This window comes from Pleurodeles waltl, chromosome 6, assembly GCF_031143425.1.
Source record: "Pleurodeles waltl isolate 20211129_DDA chromosome 6, aPleWal1.hap1.20221129, whole genome shotgun sequence".
Lineage (NCBI taxonomy): Eukaryota > Metazoa > Chordata > Amphibia > Caudata > Salamandridae > Pleurodeles > Pleurodeles waltl.
Window position 1 is genome coordinate 599,080,671 of NC_090445.1, and position 17,707 is coordinate 599,098,377.

General features: G+C 41.5%; 1 protein-coding gene across 1 annotated transcript; it reads left to right on the top strand.

The window, feature by feature from the left end:
* The first annotated feature begins 5,340 nt into the window (after positions 1-5,340).
* LOC138301994 (promotilin-like) lies at positions 5,341-17,164 on the top strand. Its single transcript, XM_069242421.1, has 4 exons — positions 5,341-5,561; positions 8,437-8,541; positions 13,027-13,135; positions 17,006-17,164. The coding sequence occupies exons 1-4, from the start codon at positions 5,445-5,447 to the stop codon at positions 17,011-17,013; spliced, it is 339 nt and encodes a 112-aa protein (XP_069098522.1). The 5' UTR covers positions 5,341-5,444; the 3' UTR covers positions 17,014-17,164.
* The last annotated feature ends 543 nt before the right edge of the window (positions 17,165-17,707 follow it).

The following is a 17,707-nucleotide window of genomic DNA, read 5'->3' on the forward strand; positions in this document are numbered from 1 at the left end:
CTGACGACACCCAGCTGATCCTCTCCCTCACCAAGGACTCCACCAAGACCAACCTCCACGAAGGAATGAAGGCCATCGCCGAATGGATGAAGAGCAGCTGCCTCAAACTCAATTCTGACAAGACGGAAGTCCTTATCTTTGGCTCCACCTCCTCCGCATGGGATGACTCCTGGTGGACTGCCACTCTCGGAACTGCTCCAACTCCCACCAGCCGAGCACGCAACCTAGGATTCATCTTGGACCCCTCACTTTCTATAACCCAGCAAGTCAACGCCATCTCCTCCTCCTCCTTCAACACCCTCCACATGCTCCGAAAGATCTACAAATGGATACCCACCAAAACCAGAAGAACAGTCACCCAAGCCCTCGTAAGCAGCGAACTGGACTACGGCTATGCCCTCTACATAGGAACCACAGCCAAACTCCAGAAGAGGCTGCAACGCATCCAGTACACCTCTGGACGCCTCATCCTAGACATCCCCCACCACGCCTTCCAGTCAACAAGAGAATCACCTTCAAACTCCTCACTCACGCTCACAAAGCACTGCACAACACTGGACCAGAATACCTCAACAGACGACTCTCCTTCTACACCCCGACCCATCATCTCCGTTCCGCCGACCTCGCCCTCGCAACCGTCCCACGCGTCCGCAGAACTACAATTGGGGTAGATCATTCTCCCACCTCGCCGCCAAAACGTGGAACACTCTTTCCACTCACCTGTGCCAGACCAAAGACCTCCTTACCTTCAGGAAACTTCTCAAGACCTGGCTGTTCGAGCAGTAGCAGCACCTGCCCCCCCTCCTCCTTCCCCTCCTCGGTGCCTTGAGACCCTCTCAGGTGAGTAGTGCGCTTTACAAATTCCTGATTGATTGATGTTGACCAGAACTCTACTGAGTTTGGCTGTATTTCTATTAGATCGACTGCTTATTGACCTAACCTTGATGGCCCAGTTTATGTATTTCTGTACTTTAATTAATAGAGTTAATCTTAACACAGAGATCCTGGTCTGTCGTTCTTCACTAGAAATGCTTTATTATAGCCTGGTGTACATTCCCTACCTAGCTTAAAAGGAGGGACGGGTTCAGCAGGGAGCACCAAAGTCTGGCACGGACTACAGCGCTCCCTATCCAGTGCCAGTGCACTCAGAAGAGAAATTAATGTATAGGTTTGCATACATGACAACCCTCCTAGTACCATATTCATTACATAGGGTTCTTAACAGTTGTTTTTACCATCATGCTGCTTCACCATTTCCGATGTTAGCAGGTGTCAAACCAGATGATTCAGACATATGACTTGAGTTCAACACATCCCTTTATTATTCATGTTTTGTTTGCTCTGTAGGGTTGTGTTACAGCTTACCTAACATGTACTATATGTTGTTTGATAATCCATGGGAATTCTTCAGAGCAAGGTGGTTTCTTTTTTAACTGCTATGTGCACTATTTTTTCACAGACAATATTTTTCTTTAAAAAATTCAGGAACATAGTTTAGTCAGTGAAATTCAGGTGTAGAGGGTGAATATCAGCTATCCTAACTAAAAACGCAGTGGGCTGCAGGGTGGAGGATTGAGATGACCAAGGTTCAGGATGGCCTGTTTTCATGAAGACCACTATCAGTACTGATCTGCAATAGGTTGGCCTCTCTCTATATTGACACAGTGGGCATAGAACGATGAGTTGGAATGCTGCCCCGAGTGATTGTCACTGGTTAGACTTTTTGCAAGAATTCATCCCAACACCTTTTGAGTGTTTAATTGCCAACAGTATCCCTTGAAACCTTGGACTGGTGCAGCTTTCCAAGCATACTACTGCAATGTTTGTAAATTCCAAAAGTAGTAAATTTGCACAGATTCAAGAATTATTTCCATGAGTGCAGATTTACTACTTTTTGGGCAAACCAGTCACTAATAAATTCTTAAGTTTCTGCTCCAAACAAATGAATGTTAAAAGCTCGTAATGAAATGCGAACAATGAGAAAAACTAACACAGACATAGCAGACCTGATTCAGGGGACCCACCTACCTAAGCAAGAATGTGTTTGGGGATGTTACACCCCAAACAAGCCCTCTTGAAGCTACTATCCTACCCGTCCCACCTGGGCCTGGTCGTTTTCCCTGGGAACTCATCTATGGTCACGTACAACACAATGCCCTGGAGATTACTTACTTTAAATGCGTTTTCACTACACTCAATTTTCTTTGTCTCTGCTAAAAGAAAACTTGATGGTAGAGTTGTCAAATCAGTGCTTGTACACATGACTTCATTTTTCCATGCCTCACCTTTTACAAATCATTTTATCAAGTGACTGATGGCCCCATGTACTCAGCCCAAATCACAAATAAAGGTGGAAATACCAGCAAATTAACAGGGCAATCAGCGAAAGTCAATTGGCAGGTGAAACACGTGCTGGCTGAACTGTATTTTATATGACAGCATGAAAACAATAAAAGAAACTACACTCACCACTTCTTTTGTGTTCCCGATTACTTATTGGAAAAGGAGAAAATGACTATTGCATTTGACAGGGTGGAGGATTGAGATGACAAAGATAATATATTAGCAAAGATAATATATTAGCCACAACACTATATGCTACAATACGTCTACAGTGCTCCAATACTATTATGATTAACCCCAGATAATATCACTGCATAGACAGAAGTGTATTAAAAGTGATAGTTTTTAAAGATTAACTTAGAAATATTAATGACTTGCCCTCCAGGAACAATGCCATGAGCGAACTGAGAGGCAAGTCATTAGTCATGTAAATGCTAAATGTGGCCTAGATTTTTACTATAGATAGAGCATCGTTATAGTCTAGTCATTGAAACGAAAGATTTGCTTTTACAGCGCATATCTGAACACAAGTATTTGTAAGTGCTCACCTGCATGGTAATAAAGAAAAAAGGAGGCTCTGTTTAGTACAATGTTTGCCTAGGACCACACAATTCAGACTGGCAGAAACAGCAGTATTGAATCCAGATTATCTGATTTCACGTTTTGTAATTGTGCATCCCCCAAAGGCCCTGAAAGAATTATGTTAATTTTACAACCAACTAACTAAGTCAGGATTAGGTGACTTTCTACTGGACGGTTTTGTTTGATTTCTGGTCATAAATGAATTGAGCCCTGAAGATGAGCCTGCAGTATGCCCTAAATACAGGTGGGATAATTGTGTAAGAGGCTAAAAGTCAATAACCTTCATTTTAAAACAATGAACACATAAAGATTTTTTGATTATACTAATAATGAACATCAGGAATAACCACCATTACATTATAGAAGGAATCAAATGTACAGTGTGGAACAAGTGGGAAATGGAATACGCCTGAATGGTACACTTTCAGTAGTGCATCCAGAGGGAGACACTTACCAGTACTAGGATAGTGCTTGAGTAATTAAATAAAGGAATCCAAGGACCAGTGGGGCTCCTACACACATAGAACAACTTTAAGTATTGGAGTAATCTCAACAAAATACATGAAATTTAAAGGATTAACAATAATTGCTTGAGATCCCCTACAAGTTTTGAATTTACATGTAGATAAATAGACATGTTTATTGCACATGTAATATATTTGTGCATATCTAAGCATAAATAGCTACAAACAGAACTGATTTTTACTTGGAGCTTAGTTTGTCCTGTTGACATTTGAAATCATGACTTGCGAGCCATGCCTGTGGCCTGCAGATGTTAGATTGTTTTTGGAGTTTTCTATTTTGTTTATTAACCATGATACTTACTGGGTTTTGTTACTTATGAATTTGCATATATAAGTTGAATTAATATGTTCGCAATTGAAACAAATTAGCTACAAAGTGTCGAAATGGATTTATTAATGTGTTTTATTTCTACCACATTTCAATGTGAAACATCATCTTAAACAAGATTGATGCCATCTCTGTCACTCACTTCTGGTTCACCCTTGCACGTATCCTCTCCACAAAGGCTTCGCAGCCCACAGTCAAGCCGACATGGAATGGTTTATTTCTACCTTTATAGTTGCATTGCTTTCGGTGAACTTTGCCTGTTATTCTGGATATTTAACATTTCCAAAGCCCTTCTGCTGTGGTCTCAAGGGTTCATTCAGCAATTGAAAGTCATGTCAAATGTTTCATTTTTGTTAGCCCGTCTCGAGTTGAGATTAGCATAGAGGGTATTCAATAATAACATGCAGAATTGGGATGGTGCTTGACTGTTAAGGTAATGACTTGTATTTTACTCATGTTCTGATTTGCTAAGGAAAATACTTTTGCTCACGCCATGATGATTTTGTAGTTTCTCTAATTTTCTTTACAGGATTTATGCATGAGAGCCCCTTGATTTTGGGAGTGAGCCAGAGACTGTTGAGCTTTGATTGATGCTACTAGCAATGCTGCCTGACTTTGCTGCTCATTTGGGGCTTTGTATATTTTTTTATATTGCATAATCTGCGTCACTCAGTATCCGAGAGCCTTCAAAGCATTGACTATGAACCACTTATTTTTAAATTTCCACTGATCAAAAAATCTCAATTGTTGAGTCATTTCAGATTGTTTACTTTGCTGAATGATGTTGAGCAGGTGCCTTGACGTGCAGGATAAACCTGTTGGAGAACTGCAGAATGTAAATACATTTGAAATGCATACATTTCGGGCTGGGGTTTTTGCTCCCACACAGCAAGCATTCGCAGATCGCACATGTACATACATATATTGACACGAGTTATGTACACGGGTATTACACAGGTACATACATTGCAATACTGCACCTCTCTCTCACACCACTTCATCCATAATACTGCTAAACACTGTTTCCAATAACTGCTCCTCGGTGTTCCTCACACACGGCATGTAAATATGTTCTACGTGGGAGTAAACCAAGACAATAAACATTCAACCCAACACCCTACACGGTGTATGTAGCATGCTACCCATGCAGGCAAGCACTTCAGCGCATTACATGGGGCAGTAAGCGCTATATAAATATTACAGTACAATCCATGTGCATTCGCATTGCACATAACAGACCGACCTCTGGCCTACGTGTGTGCATATAGCAGGCACACACTGAGAAGAACAGCGCGTGCACGTGCACCTGCACTGAATGCTGCTAAATGAACGATTTCCATTTTGAAGAATCCAATAACCCTTAACATTCTGTGGTGATTGAGCTCTAGGTGCAATAAAGCGAGGGCTGCTGTCCCAGCTACCTCGAGCCCCAGGTATCCAGGCCACCTATGAGGGAGGGAGCAGAAGAGGGCCTTGCTAGCAAAGGACAGGGGCAATAAATCACCCACCGAACCTCGGGTATAAAAGGGCTAGAGAGAGAAGGCGAACACAGCAAGGCTGAGGAGACCCACTGGCAGAGAACGGGCATAGAGACAGAGCGAGAGAGGAGAAGGGAAGAGCGAAGGGCAGACACTCAGCGTCCTACTGTCCGGCACTCCAGAGTCGTCATGGTCTCCCAGAAAGTGGTGGCTGCCCTGTTAGCAGCCTACGTGGTCGCCATGCTGGCCGAGCAGGCCCAGGGCTTCCTCCCAATCTTCAGCCCCAGCGATGCTAGGAGAATGCAGGTGAGCACAGCGCTTCCAGGCCCAGCGCTGACCAGAAAAAGCGGGCGGCCTGCTACCCGCCTAGGACAGGTCTGCAAACAATGGGTTTAGGGTCTGTGCACAGAGAGTGTGTTAACAGCGGGGGGCGGGAGTTTATGTAGCAAGTATCGCGTTGTTAGTTATCTTGTATATTGTACACCACTTGTTGACGAGTTACTCTCCTATGGGCGGCATTATAAAGAGAGATAGAGGGAGTGTTTGGGGAAAATATAATGAGGAGGGGAGGTGAGTTGCCTCTGCAAGGGTACCTGTGAGGCCTCTGCTAGAGTTCCGATAATGGGTTTACATTTTATTATAAAACAATTACTTATTTAGAGCTATGGGCGCCATAAGTTAACAGATGTTATAATTACTCAATGTTATGGCAGTCAGTTTAGTGGCCTCAGAAGGATGGATGAGCGAATCAGCCTATCTAGATTCCTACTCGTGATCTGCAGATCATAGTTCCACTCTCTGAGCCATGATCCGGCTGGTACCACATGAGGCCTGGAGACGATCCTATTCGAAACAGCTGACATATACTCACGGTAAGGTAATGGAGAGAGTGTCGGGGTGAACTTGGCCTCTTATGACGAAGAGGGCGCACATTTCACTCTGTGCGATCTGGAGGTGCCGTGAAGGGCCATTAAAGCCCCCCTCCCCAGAATATAAATGGAGTGGAAGTGGGCAGCATGCAAACCCCGCGGTGTGAACCTCGCATAGAAGGTAATCAGACAAGGCGAATAATCCGGGTTTTTCTCTTCAAAGACAGGGTGGTAAATTCATGGCAGCCACTTTTCATTAGGACCAGTAGTAGGGCAGTCAGTAGCAGAACTCAACAACGACTGGGGCAGGATAAGATGAGTGATATCAGGCTTGTAAGTTCGAGCTAAGGTGTCCCTAAAGACAGAGCGCTGACAGACTGCATGGGCTCTAAATTTCTGTTCATCCATCTGTGAGGGGGCTGCATCTTCTCAAGGTGGTGTCTGTTTGCACCGTAGTGTACAACAGCCAAAAAGAAGCATAAAATGTGTTCTCCAAAGGATCTTCATGTCTTCTATCTCCAGTAGAAGAATTAACCCACTGGGGCCGACAACTGTTTGTATGCCTCGATTAGCAGGGAGTTCTCTACTCCTCTGGATGTGATGCTCTCAACCCCACACTCAGTACAAGAGCTATCAAATGCCTGTGAAGATCTTAGTTCCTGCACCTAGCAATCAATGCTGTCTTTCCGCCTGCTTGTAAACTAATGACCTATATTTCTGATTAGTCTGTAATTCACAAAAGAGTTCAGGAATAGGCCAGTGACAGTCAATTCTTTTGCGAATTCCATGTACAATCATTCCGAAACATTTTTGCACGTAAAAATATTTATTTTGAACATTTAGCACACATAACAGCAGAGCAGCAGTGCCATTGCCTTTTAAATCATAGTTCTGAATTTTCCACAGAAGCAGCTTTTCTCCATGGAGAAAGACCTTTCCTATTTCCTCACCTATTCTGAGGGTGTTCTCTTCCCATCCTCAACTTTAATTTACTCCTGCCCATGACAGGAGTGACCATATGCTAGGTGAGAATGGGTTATGGAAAAGCATGCAACAAGCTATCTTGTTTGCTTATGTACTCACTTTCCAAGGCTTTCCTTCCTTGGAAAGTCCTCTCCACATCTCTTGAGAACATTTACTCACCTATGAAGTAGGGTCTCTATATCTCTTTTTATGCGCAAATCCACATTTTGAGAACACTAAATGTGCATTTAATCAGGTAAATCAAGCCTTTTGCATAACAAACTGAACTAGGCGTGCAAATAGCTTTGTGAACTTGCCCTATGTGCTTAGCAAGAAAGGCTCTTTTTCTTCAGATGTGATGCCCACTTTCACTTCTCAGGCTGAACAAGGAAGGCCGTCTTCTCCTGATTGTAATGTTCATCCATCCTCTTCCCAGTAAGGAATGCTAGCTACTTACCTCAAGGTTTGGTCCTTATCGGTTGTGTATGTGCCCTGTAAGGACCACTCTCTTTTCCCCTATGGACAGTTACATCTCTTGTCCCCAAAAAGGAAATTTATCTTTCTGTGGGATGTTCGTAGCTCATGTTTACTTATTATTATATATTTGGTAATTTTCAGTTTCATATAGCACAAATCAGACCCGGATGGGCACTAAAGCGCTTTACAATAGTAAGGTGTTGCATGCAAGGGAATGCAATTGAGGTGTTGGTTGGTTGTCAGTGGGCATTTGGCAAAGTTTGGGCTATTGAGTGTTCCTGACGATTTTTCGGAGTATGGTTATAGTCTTGAAAAGAGGTAAAGATTTCTTCAATCAAGGTAGCATAAACTGCTTGGCGAGGTGAAGGCAGACTTCTTTCTTGAAAATCGTTTGCGGTGGGAGTAGTTTGTTCTTATGGCAAGTGGGGTGGAGTTCCATATCTTAGGGGCACTTCCTGGGAAGGTTTGGCATCTTGTGCAGGGTTTTCTGAATAAAGGGGTTTCCAGACCCAAAGAGTTGGTGCTTATGAGTAGACATGATTCGCCTGGTTTTGTGGTACAGGTAAATTTGGGTTCCATGCTGAATGGCTTTGTGGAGCCTAGCTTGAAGAAGTTTCTGGTTTTGACTGGAAGCCAACTGAGTTTGTCCAGTATGGGAGTATTGCAGTCATGTCTGTTGGATTCTGATACCAGTTCTATCAGGACCCATGTGACCAGCAAAGGGAACTTTTTTGATCAAGTGAATGTCTAACGTGTAAGTAAGGGGCACTATATTCATCTGAGTATTATGATCATATTAAGCATATTCTCTTTGTTTACATATGATGGTCCTGACAAAGCTGTGTCTGTCTCTGCACAATGAATCTTTACAGGCAAAGGAAAAAAACAGGGCTATGAAGAAGTCACTGCGATCTGAAGATGGGGAACTTGCAGATATCAGCAGCTATGACAATTTGGAGGAAGATGAAATTATCAAGGTAAATGAGATCTACCGGCCACCCTTCCAACTCACTCTAAACATGCCAAACCCAAGGCTTCCCCATGTACCATGATATGAATTGCTGCATGTGTCAGTTTATAACACTTAGGGGCTCATTTACAAGCCCCTTGCTGCACTGTAGAGTCATTTTTTTAACAGCCCAAAAGAGTCCCCTACCCCGCGCTGTATTTAGAAACTGGCCCAATGTCACCATTACACCAGTTTGTAAACCCTTGTGCCACATTACACCTGCACCAGGTATAATATATGCAAGGGAGGCATCACTCCCCTGGGAGGCCGAAAAAAATGGTGCAGTGAAATCAAAAAGATTTCATTGCGCCATTCTAGCGTCATTTTTTGAACTGACACTAGGCTCTTTTCAGTGGGCCACCCGAGCTCTGCTGGTCTAGCTTCAAATTTTTTGACGCTAGTCCAGCAAAGTGCGACAACAGCATCAAACATTTTGACACAGTTGGGCTAACGAGTGCCACGGTGCACTGTATTATAAATACAGTGCTACCAAGGTGTCGTTAGGGGGCACAGGGCTACGCCAGGAAACTGCCACATCAGAGCCAATGTGCCAGTTCCTAAAGGCCCTCAGTGTCTCACTTTAGGGAGCAGTTCTGATTTCACCAAGATCTCAAGCTACCCCAGCCTCTGCCTTCTTATTGGTTCAATTTATCACATGTGTTAAACATTACTTGAATATGAATTTGAACCGTGCAACCATTTAATGTGTTTGGGGGTGACATCCTTCTTCAGCAGCACAGGTGCATTTGGGATCTTCAATGAGCAGACTCATGTAGCTACTCACATACAATTAAAATATTTGTGAACGCTGCTGGACATCTGTTCTGCACCACCAAATGCCTAGGAGGCTGTACACCATGGGAGTGCTACGGCTTTTGGAAATTCTCGTTAGTCAGCTAAAAATGGTTTATATTTCTTTTAGGACGTTGAACTATATAGAAGCATGGGAAAATTATACCATCTGCAATAAAACACCTACTGAAACTGATAGATGTAGTTGAGCCTCAATAATGGTTGTGCAATCCTCATCTGGACAGAATAACTATTCTGAGGTCAAAAGGAAGTGAAGTCGTTTTTAAGGTTGCTGCAGGGACAACTTCCTGGGGTACAGGGAGATGGGCTCATTGGAAAGAAGTGTCCATGCTTAATACCGTACCACACACACCTGTGTATAAACACACCCCATCAAAGAACTTCTTGCTACACACCAGTGTTGGTGAATTCTCTTTTGAAAAATGCCTCATGTCAGCCTCTTGCACATACTGTATAAACATATGAACTCCAGAAAAACCTCAAAAGTGGAATTTTACTCGCATCTAATTTGTGAGAAGAGATGATGGGTAAAGGAACCAACAGAATCAGACTAGTTCCATGCAGATGTCACTGCACATGTTATAGCTAGAAATATTTGCTTGGTGCATACATTACTCAATGGGCAATTGAGTCACCCAGAGAGTAGCCACTCAGCCTTCAGGTGGAGCATGTATCATCTCCTAGAAGAACCTGCTGGCGTCAAGACAAGGCATTGAGAGCCTGGATTTCTCCTATAAAGAGAAAATGTTGTCGATCTTCAGTAATAACAATAATAGGCTCGGTCTCAGATCTCACTATTGCACCAACATGACGGTGGTCCATGTCTCACTTCTTTCTCCCTTCAACACATCATCAGCAGCAGTAGAACAGCGCAGCACCAAAGTATTATGCATTTCATTCCATAGCCAAAAGTGTCTCTAAATGTGCAAGAGTAGCATCTGTGTTAAAAGTGTGGACCATCATGGCAGTTTGCCACAGATGTTGCCTGTTTTCCACAGATGTTGCACTGAGATCCCTCAGAAGGTGACTTACTGGCATTTACATGGGTTTCTTAAAAATCAGGGCTCTGGTATATTATACATTTCACAATCTTAGCTTAGCACACTCAACAATATACTCCATTTCCAATGTTTGTGACTGGAAAAAATGTGACCCCAGTAAACTCACAAGCAAATGTGTGCAGTATGAGGAGAGTTGGCAGGGCAAATGGTGCACACAAGATCCTGAAGATGTCAAGTAGGGACTAGTACTTCACCAGGTAAGAGGTTAAACTAGCTGTGCAACTGGAGAAATCCCAAACCTGCACTGTTAATGCAGAGACTTGTCAGAGCATGGCTGGGATACAGTGTCTTGATAGGAAGCATGGGGCCATTCTATGCTTTTGACACTCCCTGGCAAACAAGGTTTCTGTCCAGTATCCAAATATATAGCCATTCTTTATGGCAAATACACCTGTGATTACTTTGGTATCTCGCTGTGGAAAGCAAATTGTCACTTGCTCAACAAATCAGAAGACTAGCTGCATTCCATGAGTTCAATATACTGTCTGTCAAATGTCCTCAGACATTTAGAACAGGCACTATGCTTTGTGTGTAGCAGAGTGAGGGTGAAGTGGAAGGTTAATGATTCTGGCTGGAGACCCTGTACACGTTCGTATTTTCAACCCTTATTATTTCCTGTGTTATCTGTTGATGTTGAACTTGAGGAGGACTCGTGTATGTTGGCCAAGATTTGGTTGTCTTGTTCATGACCGGCATGATGAAGCACTTAAGGATCCTATGAGAACAATCAATACCTAGGACCAGAATACTTTATCATTTGAGTATCCACCACTGGAAGCTGATTTGAGATCACACTACTGTTCTTCAAAGCCATACGTTTGGGCCCTGTGTGTATTTTGTAAAGATACCTAAAATCAGAGCAGAAATTCATAAGAAGATGAGAAATGTTATTTGTGCAGTCAGATTCCCATGTTAGGAATTTAAAGTCTTCTTACTGTCAGATGGTAAGTCTTCACACTCCCTTGTGGAGAGTGGAACCCCTTGATTTTACATTTCAACATGGGTGTACATTCATTAAAATGTCAGGGGTAGGAGAAGTAAAATCATACATCCTTTGACCTCCATGGCACCACAGGAAGTTACATCAAATTACCTTTGACTGAGAACATTTGCAGGGAGTTATGTCACATGGCCTAAACCATGATGACATTGCAATGGTGAAGTCCCACAATAACTGCATGATAACATAATAACACAACCCAGAAAAATGTTTGTTTGATATACCATCTCTTTTTGATTGATGTGGGTGGTCACATGATTTACCAGGGGTACATCATTTATTTCTCTTTGTATTACATAAATAATTAGGAGTCTGTTTGAGCTGAGGATATAGATCTACAAAGTACACAGCAGCACTGGGAACCTAAATTAATTACAGTGGTTCCCTTATTTCATACATCAACATTAAATGTATTGATAAATCCTAGAGATATGGGAAATGAGAGTTTGAAAGAGCATCAGAAATATAGGGATTTATAAAGCAATAGTAATCAACTCCACCTATAGTAATTGTTATGAACCATATCCTGAATATGAAAATGGCACTGGCTTAAATAATTTCTTATTGTTAATACATTTTGGCTCTGATTATAAGTGGATTATAAGTGGATCAGGTACCCCTGTGAAGACACGTTTGCACAAGGATCAGAATTCTGAATTGTGCTAATTACTGGGTGCAATAATCTCTTCAAATGTCAGCAGGTCAAATCTGCTGGCATTTAGCAGGGGAGGGATTAGTACAGTATTGACCATAAAGTGCAAGTTTTTGTGCAGTAAGAATCAAAATCCTCATTTTACTACCCGAAATCATCAAATAGATGCAATTTATTTCACCCCAAAATGTCCCAACCCAAGGGAGTTATATTTTATCAATCGCAATAAATTTCATTTTACCTCGACAGAATTTGTAATCAGGGCCTTAGATGTATGTGCATTTAGAAGGCATTATCACTTCTGCGAAGCACAGAGGCAAAGATTTCATTCAAAGGTGTCATTATTCATGTTTTCACAATAAGCAACACTGGTAACACCTTGTTTAAAATTTTCAGTTTTTATTTCATTATTTTATTTAATCAGAATAGTGCATTTTACACTGCGGAATTCATTTAATTTACGGAATTGAAGGGTTATGTCACCGTCCCACCTATTTTGCTACCTCCGATGTGAGTGAGGGGACTCAACGGCAGTGCCAGGGTTTGCAAGGAGCAATCGTCCATGCTTTTCACTTTAATTCATTTTCTCTAGTACTGTTGTGTTCCTTTTACAACCTTACATATAGAGTCAGAGAAAGACCCTGGCGGTGACACCTGTTCATAGAAATTACTGAACAAAACACTAAATTAAGAAAATGAATCAATTGGAACAAAGTAATAATGATTCAACCAAATGATAAAAGGTGCCCTTCATGCCACCTTCCTACTGTATGTACGGAGGAACGGTAGATTGCACCATTATGTGTGAATATTGTAATTCTGTTTTTCTGTGCTGCACCCCAAGCTTTACCAATGTCCTTCATGCAGTCCCTTCTTATTTGAAGGCTGCCGCTTGAACCCTGTTTATTTTTTCTGCACCTCCCACAGCTGAAGGCTCCAGTGGAATTTGGGATGAGGCTCAGTGCCAGGCAGATGGAGAAATACCGGGTGGCTCTGGAAGGTCTGCTGCAGGGCCTGCTGCCGGAACCCCGAAACGGTACGGATGTGACTTTGTGACCAGGGGTTTCCAACAGCAGACTCATTACCAGGAGTGAGAAGTGCTACTTTCCTTGTCATTTGCAGCTTGACATAAAGTCATGGCATGTGTTCTTGGTGGCATAGATTTGCTGGCAAGGTGCTGAGGGGTGTGTTTTTCGTTTGGCGGCATCGTATTGACAACAGGAGACGAAAGATAGGTGCTTGCTGGCATACTGCTAATAAATTGGAGAAAAAGGATGGGTTTTACGTCGCACACTGTTGATGAAGGTGTTTATGGTTTGTTCATTGGGGACACAGTGTTCAGTCAAACCACAAACCTAATGTATTTGGGGGAGGGGAGGGTACTAACTATCTATTTCAGACAGTTGCTCCTGCGGACCAGATGGAGCAGATAGATGGACAGGGCTCACATTAAAATCAGTGCCTTCAGCCTCATATCCTACAATATGCTTCTGCCCTTGCATAATTCTGGCAACTCGTTCACATGTCTAGATGGGCATGTGGAGGGAGGGAGAGATGCGGGCTACTGGAGGTTCCCCATCTATCTGTTTTCCTACGATATATAACTTCACACGCAATCTATCGTCACTTAAAACCTTCTGTGTTTTTTTACTATAAGCAGTTTAGTTCTATTCACACTTTTTATCTTGTGCCTCGAGATACCACTTTTCTCTTGCTAAATGCAGTTTCTTCACCACATGTTTTCTATGGTACATCTAGATTTTATGTGGTCAGTTTTCAAAATCGGCACAAAACACATGAAAGCAAGCAGTAGATGACGATATCTGAATCACTCTTGATTTATTTCACTCTTCCCTCTTTCTGCTTTTATACACCTTTCACTACTTGGTCAATTCAATTACTAATAAACTCTTTTACATTTTGTGTTATTTACGAAACAGTAAATCAGGGTCCTTCAGTGGTCACAATAACAATAGGAGCTATTCAAAGACTAGTTAGTGGTGGGAAGCTTTCTGTAAATTCTGCGGTACAATCCAAAACAGTACAATAGATTTATTCTGATATGGCCACATACACTTTAAGTTAGGGTGTGACACAGCACTTAAAATGACAATAGAATGGTAGGAATTGCTAGAGCGGGGATCTCCATAAAGTTATCGGTTTACAAGTAGGATTTTACCATTCATCTGGAGAGAATTTGCCGCTGTATTACTCTGGGCCAATGGATCTTTGTCATTAGTTGAGATTATACCGTAGCTGCACATCAAGTTAAATTGTTATCACAATGTCAGTTGTATTTTCAGTCAATAATGATAGCTGCTGTAAGGTTAAACATTTATTATTTCGTCAATATCAATCATTAGTGTTAGATCAGTGATCAAAACCAAGCAATCAATATATTGCATAAAGCGCATTCCATAAAAGAAAGAATCCCTATTCTAAGAAGAATGATGATAGTTAAATGGTGTCAGTCTCAGTTGCCCATAAGGAGTTCTGTTTAGACAGACATGAAAAAGCGTAAAGCTTAGCATCAAAACTCAGCTGAAATTCAATAAGTAATCAAAGCAGAACCTCCCATAAAGAGAGGTTCAAGAAAATCATTAGTGTCTCAGCATGAGCAGCATAGATTAAGGAAATGGCTGTGGTCATATGGCAAGTGGTAAATGGAATGAGGTAACCTACTCTAGAAGCACTCACTATTATAAACATAATAATCTAAGCTATTGTAACATGTTGCTTCTTCTTTCTTCAGTCAGCCAATCAGCTTTCCGATGCCCTCATGAGAATAGGATCACTCCGTCTTCTCACCAGGAATACAACAGTCCACACACCGCAATGTTGATTGAAACATTTTTATCAAATACATAGTTTATTCTCAAAAGCTTTCACACCACTCATTTGCCTTTAGAAAACTGCATCTTCATGATTAAGCTTCTATTTTATCTCACTAAAAGACACGTTTCTTATTTATTAGTTAATGATGTTCTTTGAGTACGTAGAAACATTTACAGAGTTCAACAAGAACATTTTATTTTAGGCAACTATTATTCATTATAAAAAATATGTCTATGGGAAGGTCAGGAAAAATAACATTTCACATTCTTAAGCCAGGTCAGCTTGTCAGTAATTGCTGCTTCAGCTGCTCAAGCATAATATGTGTAAATATGGTTGCCTTCTACAAGTTTTGCATTTAAAAGGACATTTTTTTTAAAAAACGTAAGTGTTAATTCTGCACATTATTGCATTATTTTTATCAACATTTAAAACGTGTTTGCAGAATTGAACGGTATATCTATATGTACAAGTGGTGAAAATGAATTGGTAGTGGTCAGGCAAGCATTTGTAGGTGTAGTTGTTTTTAGTGCTGTGGTGTTACACAGTGGGTAAGTCCTGGAGGTTGATGAAGGATTGTTGGGACATCATTAAGTGGTGTAAGTGGAGATTCAGGCTGGTAGTGCTGCAAGCCCAAGAAGGTAACAGTAGTAAGTGGAATGTAATTTCACAGGTGATGAAAGTGTGGAAGTGGTAGCGATTTGACAATAGACTGGTGATAGGTGGAGGCACTTGTAGTTTAGGAGTACTGCAGGATGCAGAAGTGGTAAATTGAGAAGTGAATACATGTCGGTGGAGGGTGTGTATTTTTGTGGACCCTGCAATATTGGGTCTGTGTAGGCTTTTAAGGCACTGGTGACAAGTGAAAGACTGAATAGTGTTAGAGATTCTGCAAGGCCGGATGTTTTAGGGGTTGAGCATGGACCTGTGGTATGTAGAGGCTGCATGGGGTGGAATGCCCTAGCATTGGAGAAAGGTATATAGTGATAGACAGATGTCTAGTGCTATAGGTGGAGCGGGGGGAATGTGTAATCAATCAAGAAAAAAATAGTGGTAGTCAGAAGGCTGGGTAGCATTAGGGGCCGCAGGGGGAAGTGAAACAGCTGATAAAATGCATGGCGGCTTATAGAGCAAAGGCTTCTTGCCAGATCATATAAATAATATTATGATGGCTGGTTGGGCCATATAAAAATCTTACATTAAAATGTTTAAAGAGACTACTGCCAAAAGCATTCAGAGGTAAGCAGCAAATAGTCGGAAGAATGGAACTGACTGACAATAGGTAAGCAGCTAAAGTCTTGCGAGATAGCATTATAATCTTAAGAAAAATAATAACAATAGCAGAAATAATAATAACAGTATCAATACAATTTAATATTATTATTGTTAATAAGAATTTGACTTCTACTTTTCTTCTTTTAAACCACTATTTCACTGAAATCTCAAGGCACTGTCAAAACTGTAAAATTGTAAGTCAAAAATAACTTTTGTGAATGTGTGAAATGGTAGACTTCTTTGTTTGGGTAGCTTAGGTTTCATGGGCTAGATTCGGCATTGATCACTATGATTTTCATGCATAATATAGAGTTCAGGATGAGACTTACCCAGCCATATCTGTCAGAAGTTCTATCTTCCTGCTCTCAATAGGAGCTATAAATGGACAGGGGCAGACATGGCTGCCAATTCCACCGGTCAAACTGAACGTAGAATATTTAGAATTGCATCTTGGAGTGCAGTAGGGATCAATAGAGGATACAGAGGATGGTATGTTAGGGCGTGTCTGCTATTACAAACACTTGGCTTTACCTGTATAGAATGAGAGGAAATGAGAGGGAAAACTTCAACAAGCAACAGTGCTGTAATCAAACACTGCAAATTGAAGAATCTGAAGCAGGTTGTTAAATGAGGATTGTCAACAGACACGAAATGAACAAAACCTTTTGGGGAACCAAGATCCTTTCTGGTTAAAAGTTCCCATGAAATATTCCTCCGATCCCTGAAAAACAACCGAGGGCTCTGGTGAAAGTGTTAAGTCAGCACGCATTGATGTGCATCTGTTTTCTCTTTATTTCAGTGGACTGATGCTCAAACACCAAGAAGAAGACATCCCGGCAGCTTCCCCCCTTCTTTTCCAATCCTGATGTATAACTAAACTTGAGGACACTGTAGAAAACCGGGAAATACATTTTCTGATGCAACATGTTGATATTATGTGATCTAATAAAGTAATTCAGAAAGGAGTGGAGGGTAATCTTGATTTACAGTGGTGCTCTTCACTCTAGTGCAAGGGAAACGATGAGTCAAATGAGGTCTATGTGAACTACTGCTGCACATTTTAGATATTGCTTATGTATTCATTCATTGTTTTGGGGTTTTCAAAAGTTACATGTATTTGCTCTCTACTTTGAATCAGATCAAATTCTTAAACATTAGGTGGCCTTGAGAACATAAATAATTTTAACAGTCTCTTAAATTGAAATAATAGTTACAAAGTCGGATCAATGGCACGTGGGCATTCCAGTGCGCAGTCACTGAAAACGCGGGCTTTGACATCTAGGAAGGCAGGTCTGTAGGTTAGTTTGTGGTGCAACTCTTCATTCATTCCACAATTAAGAACAAGCACCTGTGTAAGAGGCTTAAAATATTGAATTTGACTTGTGCTTGAATGGGAAAAAAGCAGAAGGGTTTGACAGCTTACCATAATGCTAAATGTACTTTCTCTATTAAACAAGCATTGACAAAGTCAATTGGAACCACCATTGAGACCTTTCGGCTT

Coding starts and splice junctions, on each gene's coding strand:
- LOC138301994 (XM_069242421.1), top strand. CDS start 5,445: ATGGTCTCCCAGAAAGTGGTGGCTGCCCTGTTAGCAGCCTACGTGGTC. Junction 5,562..8,436: donor GCGATGCTAGGAGAATGCAG/GTGAGCACAGCG, acceptor GAATCTTTACAG/GCAAAGGAAAAAAACAGGGC. Junction 8,542..13,026: donor AGGAAGATGAAATTATCAAG/GTAAATGAGATC, acceptor CACCTCCCACAG/CTGAAGGCTCCAGTGGAATT.